The following is a 22,968-nucleotide window of genomic DNA, read 5'->3' on the forward strand; positions in this document are numbered from 1 at the left end:
TGCTATTTGGTACAATACATGATTCACTAAAAAATTTTGTGTTTTATATTTGAGTATCATTGATTAACCATGATTCATTTCAAATTGAAAAAAATAGAAATAGAAAAAACATAGATTTTCTTTTGTAATTTCTGCTTGTTTGATTTGGAGTGAGAAGCAACACTTTTCTCTTACTTTGCGCAAAGATGTTAATATCAGGCAGAGCTTGCATTTCTTAAGGTGGACAGTAAGAAATTCAGCTGTTAATTGGGAATGAATCCCTTATATTCAGTTTTATAGTGAATATAACTGTTCATTAGACTAAGTTCAATAATGTTCACTTGCAGTGTTCTAATTGTGTTGTTAATATTAAGGTTAGGTCTGTGAAGGCAGGGATTTTGGGTCTGCTTCTGTTTCCATGGTGCCTAGAGTAGTACCTGACACAGACATTTTTTATTGAATGACTGGATTAAGAAAAATAACCTAAACAATGATAGTTTGTTTTCATAAAGCTTAAAATCAGAGAGCTCTTTTTATAGAATTTAGTCTTCAACTGCACCATTTTTGGACATGGCTCAGGCCATCATTGTCATTTCTGGAAGTTCTTTTCATTCTAGGAGAGTGGGCTAAATTATTCCCTGCCAAATCAGGTTTCTAAACCCACAATTAGATTGAGAATGAGAGAATCAAATCATGTGTTTGTGTAACTACTTATGAACACCTTTATATAGAAATATTCTAAGTGTTTATAAATAGGTCAGAGGCCACCAAAAAGATTGTATATCCATTTAGCATTTGTTGCAGACTAATGCAACAAAGATCTGTTGGGGAAGATCTGTTGGAGAAGGGATAGACTACCCACTCCAGTATTCTTGGGCTTCCCTTGTGGTTTAGCTGATAAAGAATCCACCTGCAATGTGGGAGATCTGGGTTTGATCCCTGGGTTGGGAAAATCCCCTGGAGAAGGGAAAGGCTACCCACTCTAGTATTCTGGCCTGGAGAATTCCGTGGACTGTATAGTCCATGGGGTTGCAAAGAGTTGGACACACTGAGTGACTTTCACTTTCACTTTCCCATGTATATGAATCTTCTAAATTTATTATTAACTGATAAACTTGATTTAAAACATTTTGTGTGTGTGTGTGTGTTAGTTGCTTAGTCGTGTCCAATTCTTTGCGACCCCATGGACTGTAGCCTACCTGGCTCCTCTATCCATGGAATTTTTCAGGCAAGAATACTGGAGTGGGTTGCCATTTCCTTCTTTGTTAAAACATTTTATTGGTTATTAAACATGTCCTTTGCTTGCTTTTACTTACTTTGTTACATTGATTTTTGTTTCATTATCTTCCTTTTAATAATTCTTTTCAGTTTGTGTAAAAATTTAAAGTCTCTTTGAAAGGCTACCCTATAAATAAGCATAAATGTCTGATAACCGGTAGGGAATTTGCTTTTAATATAAAAATATAGATGTGACTTATTATGACATGTCAGGAAAATAACTTTTTATATATCTTTTTATCATGTTAGAGCTAAAGTATTTCATTTCTAATAGCATCTGTATATACTATACTTGCAAAATATTTTAAAGAAGTGTTATTTTTTTTAATTAAAATTTTTAATTGAGATGTAGTTATACACTATTTTGTTTCAGATGTATAGTGTAGTGATTCATAACTTTTACAGGTTATATTCTATTTATAATTATTATAAAATATTGGTTCTATTCCTTGTGTTGTACAATGCATCCTTGTAACTTATTTATTTTATACATAGTAGTTTACACCTCTTAATTTCCTGCACGTATCTTGTCCCTCTCTCCTTTCTTCTCCCCACTCAGTTCAGTCAGTTCAGTCTCTCAGTCGTGTCTGACTCTTTGCGACCCCATGGACTGCAGCACGCCAGGCCTTCTTGTCCATCACCAACTCCTGGAGTTTACCCAGGCTCATGTCCATTGAGTTGGTGATGCCATCCAACCATCTCATCCTCTGTCATCCCCTTCTCCTCCCGCCTTCAATCTTTCCCAGCATCAGGGTCTTTTCAAATGAGTCAGTTCTTCACATGAGATGGCCAAAGTATTGGAGTTTCAGCTTCAGCATCCGTCCTTCCAATGAATATTCAGGACTGATCTCTTTTAGGATGGACTGGTTGGATCTCCTTGCAGTCCAAGGGACTCTCAAGAGTCTTCTCCAACACCACAGTTCAAAAGCATCAATTCTTTGGCACTCAGCTTTCCTTATAGTCCAGCTCTCACATCCACACATGACTACTAGAAAAACCATAGCCTTGACTAGACGGACCTTTGTTGGCAAAGTAATGTCTCTGCTTTTTAATATGCTATCTAGGTTGGTCATAACTTTCCTTCCAAGGAGTAAGCGTCTTTTAATTTCATGGCTGCAGTCACCATCTGCAGTGATTTTGGAGTCCCAAAAAACAGTCTGCCGCTGTTTCCACTGTTTCCCCATCTATTTGCCATGAAGTGATGGGATTGGATGCCATGATCTTTGTTTTCTGAATGTTGAGCTTTAAGCCAACTTTTTCACTCTCCTCTTTCACTTTCATCACAAGGCTCTTTAGTTGTTCTTCACTTTCTGCCGTAAGGGTGGTGTCATCTGCATATCTGAGGTTATTGATATTTCTCCTGGCAATCTTGATTCCAGCTTGTGCTTCTTCCAGCCCAGCGTTTCTCATGATGTCCTCTGCATAGAAGTTAAATAAGCAGGGTGACAATATACAGCCTTGACGTACTCTTTTTCCTATTTGGAACCAGTCTGTTGTTTCATGTCCAGTTCTAACTGTTGCTTCCTGACCTGCATACAGATTTCTCAAGAGGCAGGTCAGGTGGTCTGATATTCCTATCTCTTTCAGAATTTTCCAGTTTGTTGTGATCCACACAGTCAAAGGCTTTGGCATAGTCAATAAAGCAGAAATAGATGTTTTTCTGGAACTCTCTTGCTTTCTTGATGATCCAGTGGATGTTGGCAATTTGATTTCTGGCTCGTCTGCCTTTTCTAAATCCAGCTTGAACATCTGGAAGTTCACGGTTCACATACTGTTGAAGCCTAGCTTGAAGAATTTTGAGCATTACTTTACTAGCATGTGAGATGAGTGCAATTGTGCAAGTAGTTTGAGCATTCTTTGGCATTGCCTTTCTTTGGGATTGGAATGAAAACTGACCTTTTCCAGTCTTGTAGACAGTGCTGAGTTTTCCGAATTTGCTGGCATATTGAGTGCAGCACTTTCACAGCATCATCTTTTAGGATTTGAAATAGCTCAGCTGGAATTCCATCACCTCCACTAGCTTTGTTCATAGTGATGCTTCCTAAGGCCCACTTGACTTTGCATTCCAGAATGTCTGGCTCTAGGTGAGTGAACACGCCATCATGATTATCTGGGTCGTGAAGATCTTTTTTGTACAGTTCTCCTGTGTATTCTTGCCACCTCTTCTCCCCACTAGTAACCGCTAATTTGTTCTCTACTTTTTTTAGTCTTCCTTTTTGTTGTATTCACTAGTTTGCTTTATTCTTTAGATTATACATATAAGCGATATCATACAGTGTTCTCTGGCTTATTTCACTTAGCATGATACCATCCAAGTCCACCCGTGTTGTTGCAAATGGCAAAATTTCATTCTTTCTTGTGACTGAGTAGTATTCCATTATATGTGTGTATGCGTTTGTGTGTATTTTCTTTATGCATCATCTGTTGTCGGGCATTTAGATGGTTTTCATATCTTGGCAATTACAAAGAATGCTGCTCTGAACATTGGGATACATGTATCTTTTTAAAGTAGTGTTTGCAGGGTTTTTTTTGGATAAATACTCAGGAATGGAATTGCTGAGCCAAGTGGTGTGTCTATTTTTAGTTTTAGTTTAATTTTATTGTTGGGGTATAGTTGATTTACAGTGACCGTGTTAATTTCAGGTATACAGCAAACTGATTATCTTTCTGTCAGGTTGGTTTATTTCTCTCCCTCTGTTCTTATCTCATTGCAACAAAAATTTGGAATGGTAGACTAAATGGTTGAAAACAACAGGGAAGTTACACCTCAGTTACAGCTCAAGCAGACAGAACTTTTATTAAAAACAGACACTCCCTAAACATGGGAGCAGGCTGACCCCAGAGAAGTAGAAAGGTTTCCCTTTTTTATACTTCCCCTCTCCTCTTTTTGGTTCTGCCCAATGCAAAATAGGGCTTTAACCGCCACCAGTCAGGAAGGGGAATGCAAATGGACATGTTCAAGTCTGACTGACAGTTGCACGTTATATAACAACAGGCTCTGTTGCGCATGTCTTCCTGTAATTCAGTCTGTTGTTACCAGATGTATGGAACATTAATAAATCCTTAATGGCTTCCTAGCTGCCTAAGTTTACTTGAGTAGGCCCCTGTGGTTAGTTTGTATCCACTGTGTGCCTAAGGCACTTGTGAGAAGTTGGAAAAGTCACTGTGGTTATTTTTGTAGTCTATCTGTGAGCTCCCCTGGGCATGTCTGGGATGGGGTTTCAAGGTTAGCTTGCATCCTTTTCACCTAGGCCACCCATCGCTCATGCCTAACTTCTGCCTAACATATCCAATCATTTTAAGATTCTTTTCCCATATAGGTTATTACAGAATAATGAGTAGAGATTCAAGTGTTATGCAGTAGGTCTTTGTTGATGATCTAGTTTATATAGAGTAGTGTGTATATATTAATCTGAAACTCCTAATTTATCCCTCTCCCTTCATCTTTCCTGTTTGGGAAGCATACATTTTTTTTTTTAAGTCTGTGAGTCTTTTTCTGTTCAGTAAATAGGTTCATCTGTAATCTTTTTTTTTTTTTTTTTTTTTTTTTTGGCCAGGCTCTGTGTGGCATGCAGGATCTTAATTCCCTGACCAGGGATTGAACCCATGTCCCCTGAAGTGAACAATCAGAGTCCTAACCACTGGACCGCCAGGGGATTCCCTATAATCTTTTTAGATTCCACATATCAGTAATTATCATACAATATTTGTCTTTCTCTGACTTAATTCACTTAGTATGATGATCTCTAATCTCTAGGTCCATCGTTGTTGTTGCAAATGGCCTTATTTCAGTGTTTGTTATGGATAATACTCCATTGTACATATATGTACCATCTTTTCTTTATCCATTTGTCTATTGATGGACATCTAGGTTGTTTGCATGCGTTGGCTGTTGTACATGGTGCTGCAGTGAACATTGACATGCCTGTATCTTTTAAAACATTTTTATTCATTTTTGGCTGCACTGGGTCTTCGTTGCTGTGTGCAGCTTCGTCTCCAGCTGTGGCAAGCAGGGGCTGCTGTTTCGTCGCAGTGCGTGGGCTTCTCACTGTGCTGGCTTCTCTTGTGGTGGAGCATGGTGATAGCTTACGGTGATCCGAACGATGTTGGATTCGTGATCTTCAAAGATTTAGCTTCGGGACCAGGGACCAGGCTTGATCACTCAGGAGCTTTTGTGTAGCAGACTTTTATTAAAGTATAAAAGGGGACAGAGAAAACTGACATAGACATCAGAAGGGGGACAGAGAGTGCCCTGCTTCCCCTAGTCTTTGCAGGGGAGCTTTATACCTTGTTACAATAAAGGGTTTTACCAGACCCACTCCCACAATATAAGATAACAGGATTAGAACTAACAATAGAAAGATCTTACCAGACCCACTCCCACAATATACATTTTAACAAGATTAGTGAGAAGGTCCTTGTTAAGGAGAAACATGTCCTTAAGCAAGATACATTGTTATATTGACTAATACAAAGCAATGTAGAAAAAAAAGTCCTTTTCTCCTCCTTGAGAACCTCAGACCCCTTTCTACTATTCAAGGGCCCTGGACCTTTTCCTCCTCAAGGGCCCCAGACTACTTATCAACCTACCTAAGGATGAGCTTTGAGATTGGAATGAAAACTGACCTTTTCCAGTCTGGTGGCCACTGCTGAGTTTTCATTCCAATCCCAAAGAAAGGCAGTGCCAAAGAATGTTCAAACTACCATACAGTTGCACTCATCTCACACGCTAGTAAAGTAAGGCTCAAAATTCTCCAAGCCAGGCTTCAGCAGTACATGAACGGTGAACTTCCAGATGTTTAAGCTGGATTTAGAAAAGGCAGAGGAACCAGAGATCAAATTGCCAACATCTGTTGGATCATCAAAGAAGCAAGAGAGTTCCAGAAAAACATCTATTTCTGCTTTATTGACTATGCCAAAGCCTTTAACTGTGTAGATCACAACAAACTGTGGAAAATTCTTCAAGAGATGGGAATACCAACCACCTTACCTGCCTCCTGAGAAATCTGTATGTAGAACTGGACATGGAACAACTGACTGGTTCCAAATAGGCAAGGAAGGAGTACGTCAAGGCTGTATATTGTCACCCTGCTTATTTAACTTATATGCAAAGTACATCTTGCAAAATGCTGGGCTGGATTAAGCACATGCTGGAAGCAAGATTGCTTGGAGAAATATCAATCTAAGATATTTAGATCAAACTAAGATCATGGCATCTGGTCCCATAACTTAATGGCAAATGGATGGCTAAACAATGGAAACAGTGAGAGACTTTATTTTGGGGGGCTCCAAAATCACTGCAGATGGTGGCTGCAGCCATGAAATTACAAGACACTTGCTCCTTGGAAGGAAAGCTATGACCAACCTAGACAGCAAATTAAAAAGCAGAGACATTATTTTGCTGACAAAGGTCTGTCTAGTCAAAGCTATGGTTTTTCCAGTAGTCGTGTATGGATGTGCGAGTTGAACTATAAAGGTGAGCACTGAAGAATTGATGCTTTCAAACCGTGGTGTTGGAGAAGATTCTTGAGAGTCTCTTGGACTGCAAGGAGATCCAACCAGTCAATCCTAAAGGAAATCAGTCCTGAATATTCATTGGAAGGACTGATGCTGAAGCTCCAATACTTTGGCCACCTGATGTGAAGAACTGACTGACTCATTGGAAAAGACCCTGATGCTGGGAAAGATTGAAGGCAGGAGAAGGAAGGGGACGACAGAGGATGAGATGGCTGGATGGCATCACTGACTCGATGGCCATGAGTTTGAATAAGCTCCGGGAGTTGATGATGGACTGGGAAGCCTGGTGTGCCGCACTCTGTGGGGTCGCAGAGAGTCGGACATGACTGAGCGACTGAACTGAACTGAAGGATGAGCTGTCTCAATAGGGTGCACGAGCTTCGGTAGTTGCTGCACGCAGGCTCAGTAGTTGTAGCACACGGGCTTAGTTACCTCTTGGCATGTAGAATCTTCCCAGAGCAGGGACTGATCCCATGTCCCCTGCAGTGGTGGGTGAATTCTTAACTGCTGAACACCAGGGAAGTCTTGCATGTACCTTTTTGAATTACAATTTTCTCTGGATATATGTCTAGGAGTGGAATGCTTGAGTATTTGCTAGTTCTATTTTTCGTTTTTTAAGGAACCTCCATGCTGTTCTCTATGGTGGCTGTACCAATTTATATTCTCACCAACAGTGTGGGAGGGTTCCCTATTCTCCACACCCACGTCCGCATTCATTGTTTGTGGACTTTTGCATGATGGCCTTTCTTAACTCGTGTGAGGTGGTATCTCATTTTAGTTTTGATTTGCATTTCTCTAAAAATTAATGTACAACAAATGAGGCAAGAATAGACGGTGGATAAAAGACAGTCTCTTCAATAAGTGGTGCTGGGAAGACTTGAACAGCTACATGGAAAAGACTGAAATTAGAACATTCTCTAACACAAGTGGGACCTAATTAAATTTAAAAGTTTTGTACAGCAAAAGAAGCCATAAACAAAATGAAAGACAACCCACAGCATGGGAGAAAATATTTACGAGTGAAGCAGTCAACATGGGATTAATCTCCAAATTACATAAAGTGCTCTTAATAGCTCAATATCAAAGAAATGAACAACCCATGCAAATGGTGAAAGATCTAAATAGAGATTTCTCCAAAGAAGACAGAGAGATGGCTAAAAGGCACATGATAAGATGGTCAACATTGCTAATTATTAGAGAAATGCAGATCACAACTACAGTGAGGTATTATCTCGTAATAGAATGGCCATCATCAAAAAATCTACAAACAACAAATGCTATAGAAGGTATGGAGAAAAGGGAACACTTCTACACGGTTGGTGGGAAGGTAAATGCTCCATAAATACCAGTTCAGTCCATTTGATCTAATGTGTCATTTAAGGCCTCTTTTTCCTTATTGATTCTCTGTCTGGATGACCTGTCCATTGCTGTAATTGAGGTGTTAAAGTTCCCAATGATGATTGTGTTACTATCGACTTCTCCTTTTATGACTGTTAGCATATCTGGCTTATTTGTTGAAGTTTTCCTATGTTGGGTGCATTTATATTTACAATTATTGTGTCTTCTTCTTGGATTGATCCCTTGATCATTATGTAGTGTCCTTCTTTGTCTCTTGTAACAGTCTATATTTTAAAGTCATTTTCTCTTACTTAAATATAATTCATGATACCATAATACTCCTGGAAGAGAGCATGGGCAGAATATTCTCTGACATAAATCATAACAATGTTTTCTTAGGTCAGTCTCCTAAAGCAATAGAAATAAAACCCAAAATAAACCGATGAGATGTAAACATAATTACCGTCTCACCCACCAAGTCTACTTTTAGTTGTATGCCCAGGAGAACTGAAAACATACATACACACAAAAACTTGTATATGAGTAATCACGGCATCATTAATCATAAAACCACAAAGTAGAAACAGCATAAATGTCCATCCAGTTAATTAATGGATAAACAAAATGTAATATATTCATACAATGAAATATTAGCCATAAAAAGGAATGAACTACTGACACATGACGCAACATGAATGAACCTTCAGAACATTACATGTAAAGGAAGGAAGCCAGACACACGAAAGCCATGTGTGTATGATTCCATTTGTGTGCCTTGTCCTGAGTGGGTAAATCCATTAGAAAGTAAATTGGTGATCACCTGGCGGTGGGGGAAGAGGGAATTGGAAAGTATAGGTTTCTTTTTTTGGGCGTGATGAAAATGTTCTGCAGTTAGGTAGTGGTGATGGTTGCCCAACATTGTCAATATCCTAACCATTCTAGCTGCACACAGTAAAATGACTAAAGTGGTTAATTTTATGTTACGTGAATTTTCTCAATGAGCCTTTTAAAAATAAAGATTGTGTAGTACACTAAGGATTGTATTTCAAATCTGCATTTCCAATGAAAACCTTATTTTAAATCATATCTAGGATTTCCATGTCTAAGTGTATAATCATCTTTATTTCAGGATGCTAGGAAAGCATGTAATGATGCAACACTTGTTCAGGTAAAGTTTTCTTCCTCAGTTTCTTTTACTAATTTGCATGAAATAGCTTGACAATGATGCAAATGACAGATTTTATTTATTAGTATTTAATTGAAAGAAAAATGAGATCTCTATTAAGAAGGCTTTGTAATTTGTCAGATGCTTTCAAGAGCCTTTTAAAACATACTTGTGAAAATGAAAGTCTGTGAAAAAGTAAATACTATAAAAATACGTAGATTCATATAATATACGTTTCTTTTTTTAGGTAGCTTCTGCTGCTTTTTGATATGCCCTGATTAAGTTTTTTTTTTTTCTTATATAAACTATTAGGAAAGTTTCATTAATTAAAATTGCTCATTTTTATTAAGGATATTTTATGTGCTATTTAAATAAAAATTGGCTTTCTTTAAATAGTTAAAATTATAAATATTTTACTATTTGATCATCTATTAGCTTTTTATTTGTTTTTTTTTTACTAAGGTTGGATGGTGTGTCTATTTTTTTTACTTATTAGTCTATAGAAGATGTTCTTATTGGAAGGTGTGCAAATAAATCCTACTTTTTCTTGAGCATCATAGGAATTATTTATATTAAAATACCTTCAGTAACTGTCCATTTACTTTATGTCTGCTTTAGTGCCAATTAATTGTTTCTGCTTTATTTTTTGAGCTGTGTCTAAGCTAAAGAATAACATTCTCATCACTTCCTAAAGATCACGTCAAATATGGATTCCGTGGGTCGCATACAGATGCGAACGAGACGCACGCTGAGGGGCCACCTAGCTAAAATCTATGCTATGCACTGGGGCTATGATTCAAGGTTTGTACCTCCCATTTTCAAACTGCCTGCAGAATTATTTTGTTGACTCATCACTTGCATTTTCCATTAGAAACAACCTGTATCTATGAAGTGTTTGAAAAAAAATGCATCTAATATGACTGCTTTGCTCTTAATAAAAATATTCATTGACACTTTAAAAGTTTAGAAACCTTTAATATGGAAAAGAAATTTACCTCTCAGAAATACCCTTTATTGAATGATTTAGGGAAAGTGTTTAGGATTTCTTTTCTTTGCAGTGGGGTATTATACTTTGTTTTTTAACATGTCAAGGTAGTTTTATTTTTTATTGCATAATAAACATTGAAATTTCAGGTAATAAGGAAGTATTTGTTGAATGTTGCTGTGTACAAGTTACCAGATATTGCTATAATTTATTCATTACCTAGATTCACGAAGGATTGAATTACAAAAAGATATTTTCATTGAATACATCTTTTATTCCCCAGCCACACCCTACAAGTGTGTGTGTAGTGAGAGTGCATGTGCACACACACAGCAGCCATCTGGATTGCAGTTGAATGGCTGGTCATGACTTGGTCACGGGGTTACAGTATGGTCTGTGTTTTTTCCAGAGTATCTGACAATACTGCACGGTGTCTGACCCTGCTTCTTATGGTTGACTTGTTCTTTTGATTTGGTCCATCTAATTGGGAAAATTTAACTAAGAAATTACTTTGGGGGACTTTCCTGGTGGTCCAGTGGCTAAGACTCTGCACTCCCAATGCAGAGGGCCCAGGTTCTACCCCTGATTAGGGAAGTAGATCCCACAGGCTACAACTAAAAGTTCGCATGCCGCGACTAAAGAGCTTGCATGCTGCAACAAAGATCAAAGATCCCCTGTGCCACAGCTAAGACCTGGCATAGCCAAATAAATAAATATTTTAAAAATTAATTTAAAAAATTATTTATTTATTCTTATCATTGGCTGTGCTGGGCTTTGTTGCTGCATGGGCTTTTCTCCAGTCGTGGTGAGCGTGGGCTTCTCTTCATTGCAGCGTGTGGGCTTCTTACTGCGGTGGCTTCTCGTTGCAGAGCACAGGCTCTAGGGCGTGGAGGCTTCAGTACTTGCAGCTCTCAGGCTCTGGAGCACAAGCTCGGTAGTTGTGGTGCGTGGGCTTAGTTGCTCTGTGGCCTGTGAAATGTTCCCTGATCAGGGATTGAACCCATGTCTCCTGCATTGGCAGGTGGATTCTTTACCACTGAGCCACTGGGGAAGCCCAACCAATTAGTTTTTAATAGACGTTGCACATTTTTTTCTCTTCTTCCAGGAGAATCTAAAAATGTTGCTACCTGTTGCTAATGGTTCCCACATCTCAGTATAAATAGGATTCTTGAATACAGTAATATAGAACTTCTGCCTCTTCAGAGGGGATAAATGAAAATATATAACTAACAACCAACATAAAGCTAGGCCATTTTTTTTTTCTTAAATTTAACATATGTAATCTAACCATTGAGGTAGCAAATATATAACTCAAAATGCAATCACTTGAAAATGTTAATGGTTCTTACTTAAAATTTCCTCAAGACTGTTAATCTTCATAGAACACGAAATGTCAGCAAAGCACCTGTCTCACCTTGTCTTTCTGCTCATTCTGATTATCAGCCTGTTACTTAACTTTTTTCTCAACTCAGTGCTGATGATACCAATTGTTTTTAAAAAAGCTTTAGTTCCATCCCATACCCTGTGGTTGTATCTGCCCTTTCATGAAACTTACAGTGATTACTACATAAGAACCTAATAACGTTTTTTACCTGTAGTGAAGGGAAATGGGTGGCTGAGTGATGGGAACACAGAACGTGATTCTTTTTACTGTATATCTATCCTTTTGTATCTTTTGAATTTTATACCATAGTGAAAAATAAAATTCCCAAAGAAAACAAAAAATCCAGTGGCCTGTAACTTCAGTCAAGAGTTCCTAGTTAGCCTGGCAGACAGAGCTTTTTGCTGTTTAAGCCCAGTCTGCTTTTCCCAACTGTTTTTTCGAGTTCTTATGAAGTCTGTGTAACTGGGAAATTCACAAATCTTGAAACACCCGTTGTATTTTTCCACGTCTTGCCACGGAACTTGTCCTCTTTATAGAATACAGATTTCTCCAGCTTTCAAAATTCCGTTTTTCAAGACGTGTTTTCTTTTGCCAGGCTACTTGAGTAACTCAGTAGTTATTTGTCCCTCATTTGTTTTCCTCTGGCCTTTATTTTATACTACTCTTTTGACTGTTTTCACTTACCTAATTTATTTTAGTAAATATCCTGTCTCCACCAGATGGTAGAGGCCCCAAGGGTAGGAGGTATCGCCTATATTGTGCCATTAACACAGCCTTTCCGTCACAGGCTCTCAATTGTATTTTTAGATTGAATGAAACATGGTTGTTAGGCTTACATGTACTTCATTGTCATTATATTTAAGTCAGTACATTCTAAGCCAGTCAACTAAGAGCTACCAGAATCGTGAATAATACCTAGAATGTTGTCACCATGAAAAAGTTGAATCATAACCAGAGACATTTTTAGTAAAATCTCTAAAAAATTTTAATGTTGACAATTTTTGGCATGCAGAATATATTTTTTTAAGTTGAGAATGTTTCTTGGTATCAAGTTTTTTATTAGAAAAATTATATTTGTCTTTTCTGAACTGTTCTACATTAATGCAATGCATAATTAAACTACTTTTTTCCTCTAAGTGTCACATTATTTTTGTGTTTGCTCCTCTAGGCTACTAGTCAGTGCTTCCCAAGATGGAAAATTAATTATTTGGGATAGCTATACAACAAATAAGGTAGAATTTTTTAATCATCCTCTTACATAACCTTTTATTTGGTTTGATAAACCAGTTCTTTCCTTTATTCTATACTTCAAGGTTATAATTTCTTCCTGGGATAAATTTATTCCATTAATTTTTACTTAGGTCCTCTCTTTAGGCCTAGTATTTGCTTTTAATATTTGCTGCTGCTGCTAAGTTGCTTCAGTCGTGTCCGACTCTGTGCGACCCCATAGACGGCAGACCACCAGGCTCCCCCGTCCCTGGGATTCTCCAGGCAAGAACACTGGAGTGGGTTGCCATTTCCTTCTCCAATGCACGAAAGTGAAAAGTCAAAGTGAAGTTGCTCAGTCGTGTCCGACTCTTAGCGACCCCATAGACTGCAGCCTACCAGGCTCCTCTATCCATGGGATTTTCCAGGCAAGATGGAGTGGGGTGCCATTGCCTTCTCCAATATTTAGCCCTTTTTTTATTCCCAAAGACAACTCTAGGAATATAGTTCTATGTGTCTTGAGTCTGATATTTCATACTCAAATATTAAAAGATAGTGTGTATCAGTTTTATATATTAATGATTTTTGTAAAGTTCCCATTTCCTACTGTGACAGTGACCTTATAGTTTTTATTTTTAGTTGTGGATAAGCTGGAATGTTAGGCATTGATTTGTGTTTCTGGGCTGTTCAGAAGATTGAATAGGTTGGAGGCAGATTACAACTTGTTTAGATCCCTTGGTGGTAAAAACTAGTGGGTTCTTCTAATGTCTCCTGGAAAGAATTCCTGATGTAGAGTTGTTGAGTGGTAGTGGAAAAGTTCCAAGAAAACGCTCACAAGTCAAATACTTTTAGATCCTACGTACACTTATACCACTGTTTCCATTAAAGATTTAGAAGTACTATTTTGTGAAGCAAACAGTAACTTCAGCCTGGTTGAGAATTTAAAAGCTACCTAGGATAGATTTGTAATATAATAGTTTTCTTAGTTTTTTGGTGTCAATCAATGACTTTCAGCTATATTTTCCTAAAATGAAAAATACTCTTTTGGGTTAAGTGAGAGCATAGTAATCACACAATACGTTGATTCTGTGTCTGGGCGATTTAACCTTGAGGTTCCCATTCACATTAAACTGTGCTACCTGATTTGCAAATGCTTGGTGTTGGGTAATAAGACATCAGACAATGGTGTGAGTAGATCAGTGCAAACTATTACCATTGTTCAAATTCAAGCCCAGAATACGAGTTATTAGAAAAACATAGCTCTTTATGGAAGGACCATTCTATTCAACTCCAGTTCTTGTATTGTTCAGTGTTCTGTTGTAGGAAATTCCTCTTTTGAACACTACTGCAAAAAGCCAAGAATTTTATTGTTTTTTTTTTTTTAACATTTTACACTTAATATTTCAAACAGCTCTATTACTGTTGAAACATTCTGTGTCTTTGTTCTTCCTAAAAGAATACTTTCTGAAAAGAGCACTTAAATCCAAATGATTTGCAATGTGTTTTTTTATTAGTTTCTCAGATCATTGTATTGTTTATTTTACTTGGCTTATTTTTAAGCTATATTTATGTTTGAGTAATATCTGCTTCACTGTAAATAGGTTTGAAAAATCCATGACTTTTGTAATCTTAGTTTTTCTGTTGTGTTTGTTCTGCAGATGCATGCTATCCCTTTGCGATCTTCCTGGGTGATGACCTGTGCTTATGCTCCCTCTGGTAATTACGTTGCTTGTGGAGGACTGGACAACATCTGCTCTATATATAACTTAAAAACCAGAGAGGGAAATGTGAGAGTGAGCCGAGAGTTACCGGGTCACACAGGTGAGCTTCGCTACATACTGTCCTTTCCTCCCAAATTTGACTTCTCTGAAGATCAAGGAGAAAGAGGGACAAAAGGGGCTCAACTGACCAAAGGATGCGTGTTAGTCAAGTGAGAATGGAAATTACTGTGAATCTGAGAAGCACTGACTTTTTATAATTATACAAATGATGACTCTACTTCTATTTTTATTTTAAAAATAGTATTGTTTTGTAGAAATTACTTATTGCAAAGAATTCAAACAATGAATACAGAAAGAAGCAAATATGATTTTCTCTATTCTCTGCAAACCTATAACAATTATGGCATTTGGGTGCTTCATTAGGTAATTGAAAGTGTGTATCAAGATACATTTATGAAGTATTTTTTCACTGTGTGATAATGCATTGCTTGATTAGTGTGCACACCACAGTTTATCAGTATAGTATTTGGTTAGTAGTGTGCATAGGAATTTGTTGCCACTTACCAGGTTTCAGCCTTTCTGAATTCTTGGAAGTACTGTTAGCTATGCTTTTTATAAAATTTCTATAATGGTCTTCCTCCTGCTATTTCCATATTTTGAAAAACTGGTGAATTTTGAGCATTCGAATCCACCTCTTTTTTTTTTTTCGAATCCACCTTTTTAATGAAGCTTTCACCGAGGTTTTTAAAGTATTTCTCCAAGGTACATAACCCAGTCTGCTATAGATTATAGAGAAGGTTTGTATTAAGGAGTATCCTTCTCCTAGGTACTTGTAGTAGGTGGAAGGGACTTTTACCCAGTCTGCTATAGATTATAGAGAATGTTTGTATTAAGGAGTATCCTTCTCCTAGGTACTTGTAGTAGGTGGAAGGGATTGTCTTTTACTCAAGTTTGTAACGTTCATAGTTGTTGACATAGTAAATACCTAAGAGAGGGTTTGTTGGTAAAATAAAGTTGCAGGCAGCACAGAATTGGAAGTTATTAAAAGTAGAACTAAAAAAAAAGTAGAACTATACATTTTACTAACAAACACTTGTTGCCCAGGTATTGTATTTTTAAAATACATATTACTATTTTATATGGTAATTGAGTTAATCAGTGATAACCTAACATTTGTTATCTCTATGCTGTAGGCTACTTGTCCTGCTGTCGGTTTTTAGATGATAGCCAAATAGTTACAAGTTCAGGAGATACAACTTGGTAAGTTTACTCCAGAAGATGACCAATTTGAGGCTGAGTGTGGTAGTAGGAATTAATGTAAGAGGGGAGAACAGTCATTAATGATTTCTGTCTGTTTTTGACTATAGTGCTTTATGGGACATTGAAACTGCCCAGCAGACCACCGCGTTCACTGGGCATTCTGGAGATGTGATGAGTCTTTCCCTGAGTCCTGACATGAGGACTTTTGTTTCCGGTGCTTGTGATGCCTCTTCAAAATTATGGGATATTCGAGATGGAATGTGCAGACAGTCTTTCACTGGGCATGTGTCGGATATTAATGCTGTCAGTGTAAGTGAACAGCATTTCTAAGGAGAATTTATTGTGCATATGAAGTGTTGAACTCCATAATGTGATTTTAACAACAAATTCCCTTTAAGGATTCTATAAATAATGTACTCTTAACAACATTTAATCCCCAAGTAATAAGAGTTTGATTTTTTTTTAATGGAAAGGTTTTAATAGGCCTAAGTCTTCATTTGCATGGGAACAGGAATAAGTTTAATTTCTAGATTTACAGGGCAAGATAATCTTGAACAAAAAAGTGGATCCAGAGTTTCAGCTGTGTTCAGAGAACAGTGTCCTGTATCTCCACAGTCAGGGGAGCAACCCCAAGAGAGAGCAGTCAGAAAGACAGAGGTGGCTATTTAATGTAGAGAGCATAGCTTTTGAAATCCACCAAACCCTGGATTGAATCTTAGTAATCTGGGAATCAGCTGTGTGAGATCAGGTGGGCTACTTAACCTCTGTGAGCCACACATTCCTCGATAGGAATAATGCTACCGTGGTGTAGAAACTAAATGAAACAAGATGGATGCTCAGTAAATGGTATAAATTATTTATAAGCTCCTTCATATTAAAGAAAAAACAATTCAGACATGTAGCCACAAGTAGATTAAGCCAGATAATAACTCCGTATATATGAGAGTGAACTAGACATACGTGTATAAATTAAAGCCCAAAGGCATTTTGAATGACAATCAAAATGGTTTATCAGTCAGGATTGAGGGGAGGGGTATTAGAAAGTGGGATACTCCTTGACTTAGGTAAATTGTACTATGCAGATCAGATGTCAGAATATATACAGGTGACTAGATTTTCCAAAAGTACTGTAATTGCTACTGTATATATGTATAAGATGTACTCTGATTTTGCAAGAAGATATTTTTGGGGTAACTTTTATTTATCATGTACATATTGAAAGTCACTTTTATATCATCTTTTAGAGAATATCAGAGAAAGTAAAGGCTCTGTGACCTCCACTGCTATTAGGCCAGCCTGGCTTGCAGAGTAGAATTTTAGAGCAGGCACGTCCAATCCTGTCCATCTCACATCCCACCACCTTTATCAAGTTGATGATCTCTTCTGTTCCTAGTTTGCTGCAGATTTATCAAGAATGAGTGTTGAAGTTTATCAAATGCCTCTTCTTCATCTATTGAGATGATCATGTGGTTTTTTCTTTCTCAGTCTGCTAAATGGTGAATTTACATGAGTTGAATTTCAAATATTAACCCAACCCTACATTTAGGCTCACTTGCCTATAATACCTCTTCCCTGGTGGCTCAGAGGTTAAAGTATCTGCCTGAAATGTGGGAGACCTGGGTTCCATCCCTGATTCGGGAAGATCCCCTGGAGAAGGAAATGGCAACCCACTCCAGTATTCTTGCCTGGAGAATCCCATGGATGGAGGAGCCTGGTGGGCTACAGTCCACGGGGTCGCCTATAATACATAATCATTTTTTATTTACTGGTGGATTTTGATTTGTTGAAATTTTAAGATTTGCATCCATATTGATAAGTTATGATATGATTTTTCATTTCTTGAGAAATTTTGTTCCCACTTTGGTATTAGCTTAATGCTAGACTCATAGGAGGAACTGGGAAGTTAACACTTTGTGTGGAATTGATAAGATTTCATCCTTAATTGTTTGGTTGACTTTGCTGTCTGCCCAAGGAAGTTTTCTTGTGTGAGAAGAAATTTAACTAAAAATATAATGTCCTAATTAGATTTAGGCCTACTTAAGATATCCATTTCTTATTGAGTAAGCTTTGGTAGAGTTTGCCTTTTAAGAAATTTGGTTCTGTAACCTGTGTTGTCAGATGTATTAACTTACAGTTGTTCATAATATTCCCTTATTTTTCTTTTGATAGTTATGGAATCTGTAGGGTATCTCATTCATGATATTGGTAACTTGTTTCTTAGTTTTTTCCTGATTGGTCTTGTGGGTTGAATTGAATACCTCTAAAAATTTACATGTTGAAGTCCTAAACCCCAGTACCTCAGAATGTGACCTTATTTGAAAATAGCTATTGCAGATATAATTAATTAGTTGAGTCATCCTGGATCGGGGTCCCCCTTAATCCAATATGACTCTTGCTCTTAGAAAAGGGAAATTTAGAGACAAACACACAGTGTTAACAGTGTGACGAGACATTGGAAGATAGCCAGCCCATCTATAAACCAAGGAGATGGGCCTAACAGACGCTTTTTAGGCCCCAGACACTTTGATTTCAGACTTCTACCCTCCAGACCTATGAAACGATACATTTCTGTTGTTTAAGCCATTCAGTTTGTGTTCCTTTGTTACAGCAGGTCTAGCAAACTAATGCATTTGGTTAAAGGTTTATCAGGGCTTCCCTGGTAGCTCAGTTGGTAAAGAATCCACCTACAATGCCAGAGATCCAGGTTTGATCCCTGGCTGGGGAAGATTCCCCTGGAGAAGGAAATGGCAACTCATTCCAGTATTCTTGCCTGGAAAATCCCATGGACAGAAGAGCCTGGTGGGCTACAGTCCATGGGGTCACAGAGAGTCAGACACAACTTTATCAGTTTTTTAGATTTATCTTCTCAAAGAACCATTTTTTTGGCATCAAAGAGTCTCTGTTTTCTGTTTGATTGATTTTTCACTCTTTATTATTTCTTTTCTTCTGCTTACATGGGTTTTGTTTGCTCTCCTGTTTCTCATTTCTTAAGGCAGAAGCTGGTATCATTGGTGTGAAACCTTTCCTCTTTTCTAATATTGGAACTTAAAGTTGTAAGTTTCTTTCTAAGCATTTCTTTTTGCTACATTCCACAAATTTTGATTCATTTTCATTTAGTGACAGGAGTTATAATTTTCCTTTTGATCTCTTTGACCCGTGAAGTTATTTAGAAGTAGCTTCTATAGTTTTAAATATTTGTGGAGTTTTAAGATATCCTTATTTTTGCATTTCCCTGATGATTAGTGATGTTGAGCATCTTTCCGTGTGTCCCTTTGCTGTTTGTATGTCTTCTTTGGGAAAATGTCTATTTAGTTCTCCTGCCTATATTTTAATCAGGTTTTTGGTTTTTTGATACTGAGTTTTGCAGATTTTTTGCATGTTTTGAATATTAACCTTGTTTTGGATATATTGTTTGCAAGTATCTTCTCTCACTTAGTAGGCTGCCTTTTCCTTTTCTCAATAGTTTCTTCATGTGCAAAAGCTTTTTCTAGTTTGATTTAGTTGCATTTGTTTATTTTTGCTTTTACTTTCCTTGCCTGAGGGTACAGATCCAAAAAATATATTGCTAAGACCTGTGTTAAAGAGCATGTGTGTATTATTGTGTGGTAGTCACTCAGTCGTGTCTCTTTGTGACCCCACGGACTGTAACCCACCTGGCTCCTCTGTCCATGGGATTCTCCAGGCAAGAATACTGGAGCAGGTTGCCATTTCCTTCTCCAGGAGATCTTCTCAACCCAGGGGTCAAACCCTGGTCTCCTGCATCACAGGTAGAGTCTTTACTGCCTGGGAATTCCCTGGCAGTCCAGTGGTTAGGACTCTGTGCTTTCACTGCAAAGGACCTGAGTTTGATCCCTGGTCTGGGAACTAAAATCCCACAGGCCACACAGTACGAAAAAAAAAAGAAAAAAAGCATACTGCCTATGTTCTAGGAAATTTATGGTTTCAAATTTATACATCTAAGTATTGAATCCATTTTGAGTTTATCTTTATATATGGTATGAGAAAGTCATCCAGTTTGATGCTTTTGCATGGAGCTGGCCAGTTTTCCCAACACCATTTATGGTCTTTTCCTCATTGTATATTCTTGCCTCCTTTGTTGTTGACTGTGTGTTTATGGGTTTATTTCTGGGCTATTCTGTTCCATTGATCTGTGTATCTGTTTTAGTGTCAGTAACATAAACTTTGGAGAAGGCAGTGGCACCCCACTCCAGTACTCTTGCCTGCAAAATCCCATGGACGGAGGAGCCTGGTAGGCTGAAGTCTATGGGGCCGCTAAGAGTCAGACACGACTGAGCAACTTCACTTTCACTTTTCACTTTCATGCATTGGAGAAGGAAATGGCAACCCAGTCCAGTATTCTTGCCTGGAGAATCCAGGGACAGGGGAGCCTGATGGGCTGCCGTCTATGGGGTCGCACAGAGTCGGACACGACTGAAGTGACTTAGCAGCAGCAACATACACTTTTGACTCCTGTAGCTTTGTAGTATAGTTTGAAATCAGGGCCTGTGATACCTCCAAAAAATTGCTTTATATTTTTAAAAAAGTAAATATTAGAAGGAAAATGATAAGCTATATTTACCACAAAGAAAACAAATGTATTCTTCATTTTATTCCTGCAGATCAATAGGTCCTAAAAAAGCAATACAGATGACCAGTAGATATATGAAGAAAAGTGACTTCTTCTTTGTAATAAGTGTTGAGTAGTGCCACAATATCTGAGAAACGAGGTTCACAAACTAACAATGCATAGTTTTTTTTTTTCTGTGTGTGTGTGTGTGTGTATGTATGTGGTTTGCATGCGCGCACGTGAGAACATTTAGTACACTGCTAGCTTCACTTTACAGCCTAGCCTAACTGGATGATCTATGTTCTCTTTTATTAAATGTTTCTATTTATTTCTCATAATGAGGTTTTTGGAACATGTCTTTGAGTCCACATACATATATAAATACTATAAATAGTAATATTTGGTTTAAATGTTTTAGTAAAACATATGGAGGATCAGGGGCTTCCCTGGTGACTCAAGGGAAAAGTTTCCACCTGCCAAAGCAGGAGATGTGGGTTTGATCCCTGGGTTGGGAGGATCTGGAGAAGGAAGGATTTGCCTGGGAAATTCCGTGGACAGAGGAGGCTGGCGGCTACAGTCCAAGGGGTTGCAAAAAAGTGTCTACGACTTAGTGACTAAACAAAAGCAGAGGACCGGAGCCAGGATTTATTGAATATGTGTCTTGTGCTGAACAGTGGGTTATGGATCCTTTGTGTGTTATTTCACTCTGCCCTAACCAACATGCTAAAGCTGAAACTAAGGCTTCCCAGGTGGCACTAGTGGTAGAGAACCCGCCTGCCAATGCAGGAGACATAAGAGATGCGGGTTTGATCCCTGGGTGAGAAAGATCCCCCGGAGGAGGGCATGGCTACCCCACTCCAGTATTCTTGTCTGGAGAATCCCATGGACAGAGAAGCCTGGTGGACTACAGTCCATAGGGTTGCAAAGAGTCAGACATGACTGAAACGACTTAGCACATAGCATGCACAAGGCCCAAGTGTTCAGGAATCTTCAGTGCCTAAAATCACTCACCTGATCCAAAGCCAAGTTGAAATTTAAATCTAGGTCTTGTCTTACCCACTCCTGAGAGTCCCCTGGACTACAAGGAGATCTATCCAGTCCGTCCTAAAGGAAATCAGTCCTGAGTACTCATTGGAAGGACTGATACTGAAGCTGAAATTTCAATATTTTGGCCACCTGATGGGAAGAACTGACTCATTGGAAAAGACCCTGATGCTGGGAAAGATTGAAGACAGGAGAAGGGGACAATAGAGGATGAGATGGTGGGATGACATCACTGACTCGATGGACAGGAGTTTGAGCAAGCCCTGGGAGTTTGTGATGGACAGGGAAGCCTGGTGTGCTGCAGTCCCTGGGGTCGTAAAGAGTCGGACACAAATGAGCTACTGAACTGAACTGTCTTACCCCAGAGTCCATCATTACACTGCCTTACATAATTTTTGTATACTTCTATGGAATAAGTGTGTGTTGCTTTTCTTTCTAGTTTTTCCCAAATGGATATGCCTTTGCCACTGGCTCTGATGATGCCACTTGCCGGCTCTTTGACCTTCGTGCAGACCAAGAGTTGTTATTGTATTCTCATGACAATATCATCTGTGGGATCACTTCCGTAGCTTTTTCAAAAAGTGGGCGTCTCCTGTTAGCTGGCTATGATGACTTCAACTGTAACGTATGGGACACACTCAAAGGAGATCGTGCAGGTCAGTAAATTGGTACACATTAGTTTTTTATTTTGTCAGGAAACATGAAGTTTCCTATCAGTTGTTCTTGAGGTCTCCTGGATACCTTGGGGAATGGCAGCCTGGCAGTTTTCATTCATGGCTCTTGTTAACCTTTGAGTTCAGTTACAGTTCATAAACCGCATTTATGTTTCTATTTTCTAAAGAGTAATATCTGATTATGTATTTTCGTGTTTGGTAAGTTTTGACATAAAGATGAACAGTGAATATAATTTAGTGTGGTCTTCCAGATTACAGTTTGCTTATAATCTGACAGGAAACATTTTAATTGCTATGCATCCTCTTTTTGGTTCAGATCTTATCTAGGAAAGGGCATAGAATCACTGTCTCCTCTTAATCTCATCCTCTGAGTTCTCCCCTGCAGCTTCTGAAATTCTAGCATCAAGTCATACTGGGGACTGTCATTAATAACAAATTACAGAGTGACTTAAAATGTTTTTTAGAATTAAAATTATATGCAAAGAATCAACTAGGTCTACATGGGTTATTTACTGAAACAGCAGTCTTCTGACCTCAGCACATATTTTCTTCTCCTAGAGGTAGCTACTTTTAAGTATTTATTTCTGTATCTTTAAATAACATAGTTGTATTGATTTTTTTTTTTTTTTTTTAACATTTAGGCATTATCTCTTGAGGTTTGGCTTTAACATCCTTCCTCCTACCTCAGCTTCCTTCTTCCAATTTTTCCCATGTAGTGAATTCTGTTTAGAACATCTATCAGTCTATTACACACTTATGAATTTTTAAAACAGTAGTTACTGCTGAGCAGTGACGTATGTATGTGACTTCTTTTGCGATGCAGCTTAATATTTTCTAGGGTCAAATTATT

At 38.1% G+C, this 22,968-nt stretch overlaps 1 protein-coding gene across 1 annotated transcript in view; it reads left to right on the forward strand.

Moving 5' to 3' along the window:
- The window catches only part of GNB4 (G protein subunit beta 4), a 69,365-nt gene that overhangs the window by 41,471 nt on the left and 4,926 nt on the right, over positions 1-22,968 (forward strand). The window contains exons 3-9 of the mRNA XM_070372969.1: positions 9,242-9,280; positions 9,972-10,078; positions 12,815-12,878; positions 14,511-14,673; positions 15,767-15,833; positions 15,941-16,142; positions 21,884-22,100. Coding sequence (XP_070229070.1) covers positions 9,242-9,280; positions 9,972-10,078; positions 12,815-12,878; positions 14,511-14,673; positions 15,767-15,833; positions 15,941-16,142; positions 21,884-22,100 — 859 coding nt within the window. The remainder of the gene's footprint in view (positions 1-9,241; positions 9,281-9,971; positions 10,079-12,814; positions 12,879-14,510; positions 14,674-15,766; positions 15,834-15,940; positions 16,143-21,883; positions 22,101-22,968) is intronic.

The sequence above is a fragment of the Bos mutus genome, chromosome 1 (genome assembly GCF_027580195.1).
Source record: "Bos mutus isolate GX-2022 chromosome 1, NWIPB_WYAK_1.1, whole genome shotgun sequence".
Lineage (NCBI taxonomy): Eukaryota > Metazoa > Chordata > Mammalia > Artiodactyla > Bovidae > Bos > Bos mutus.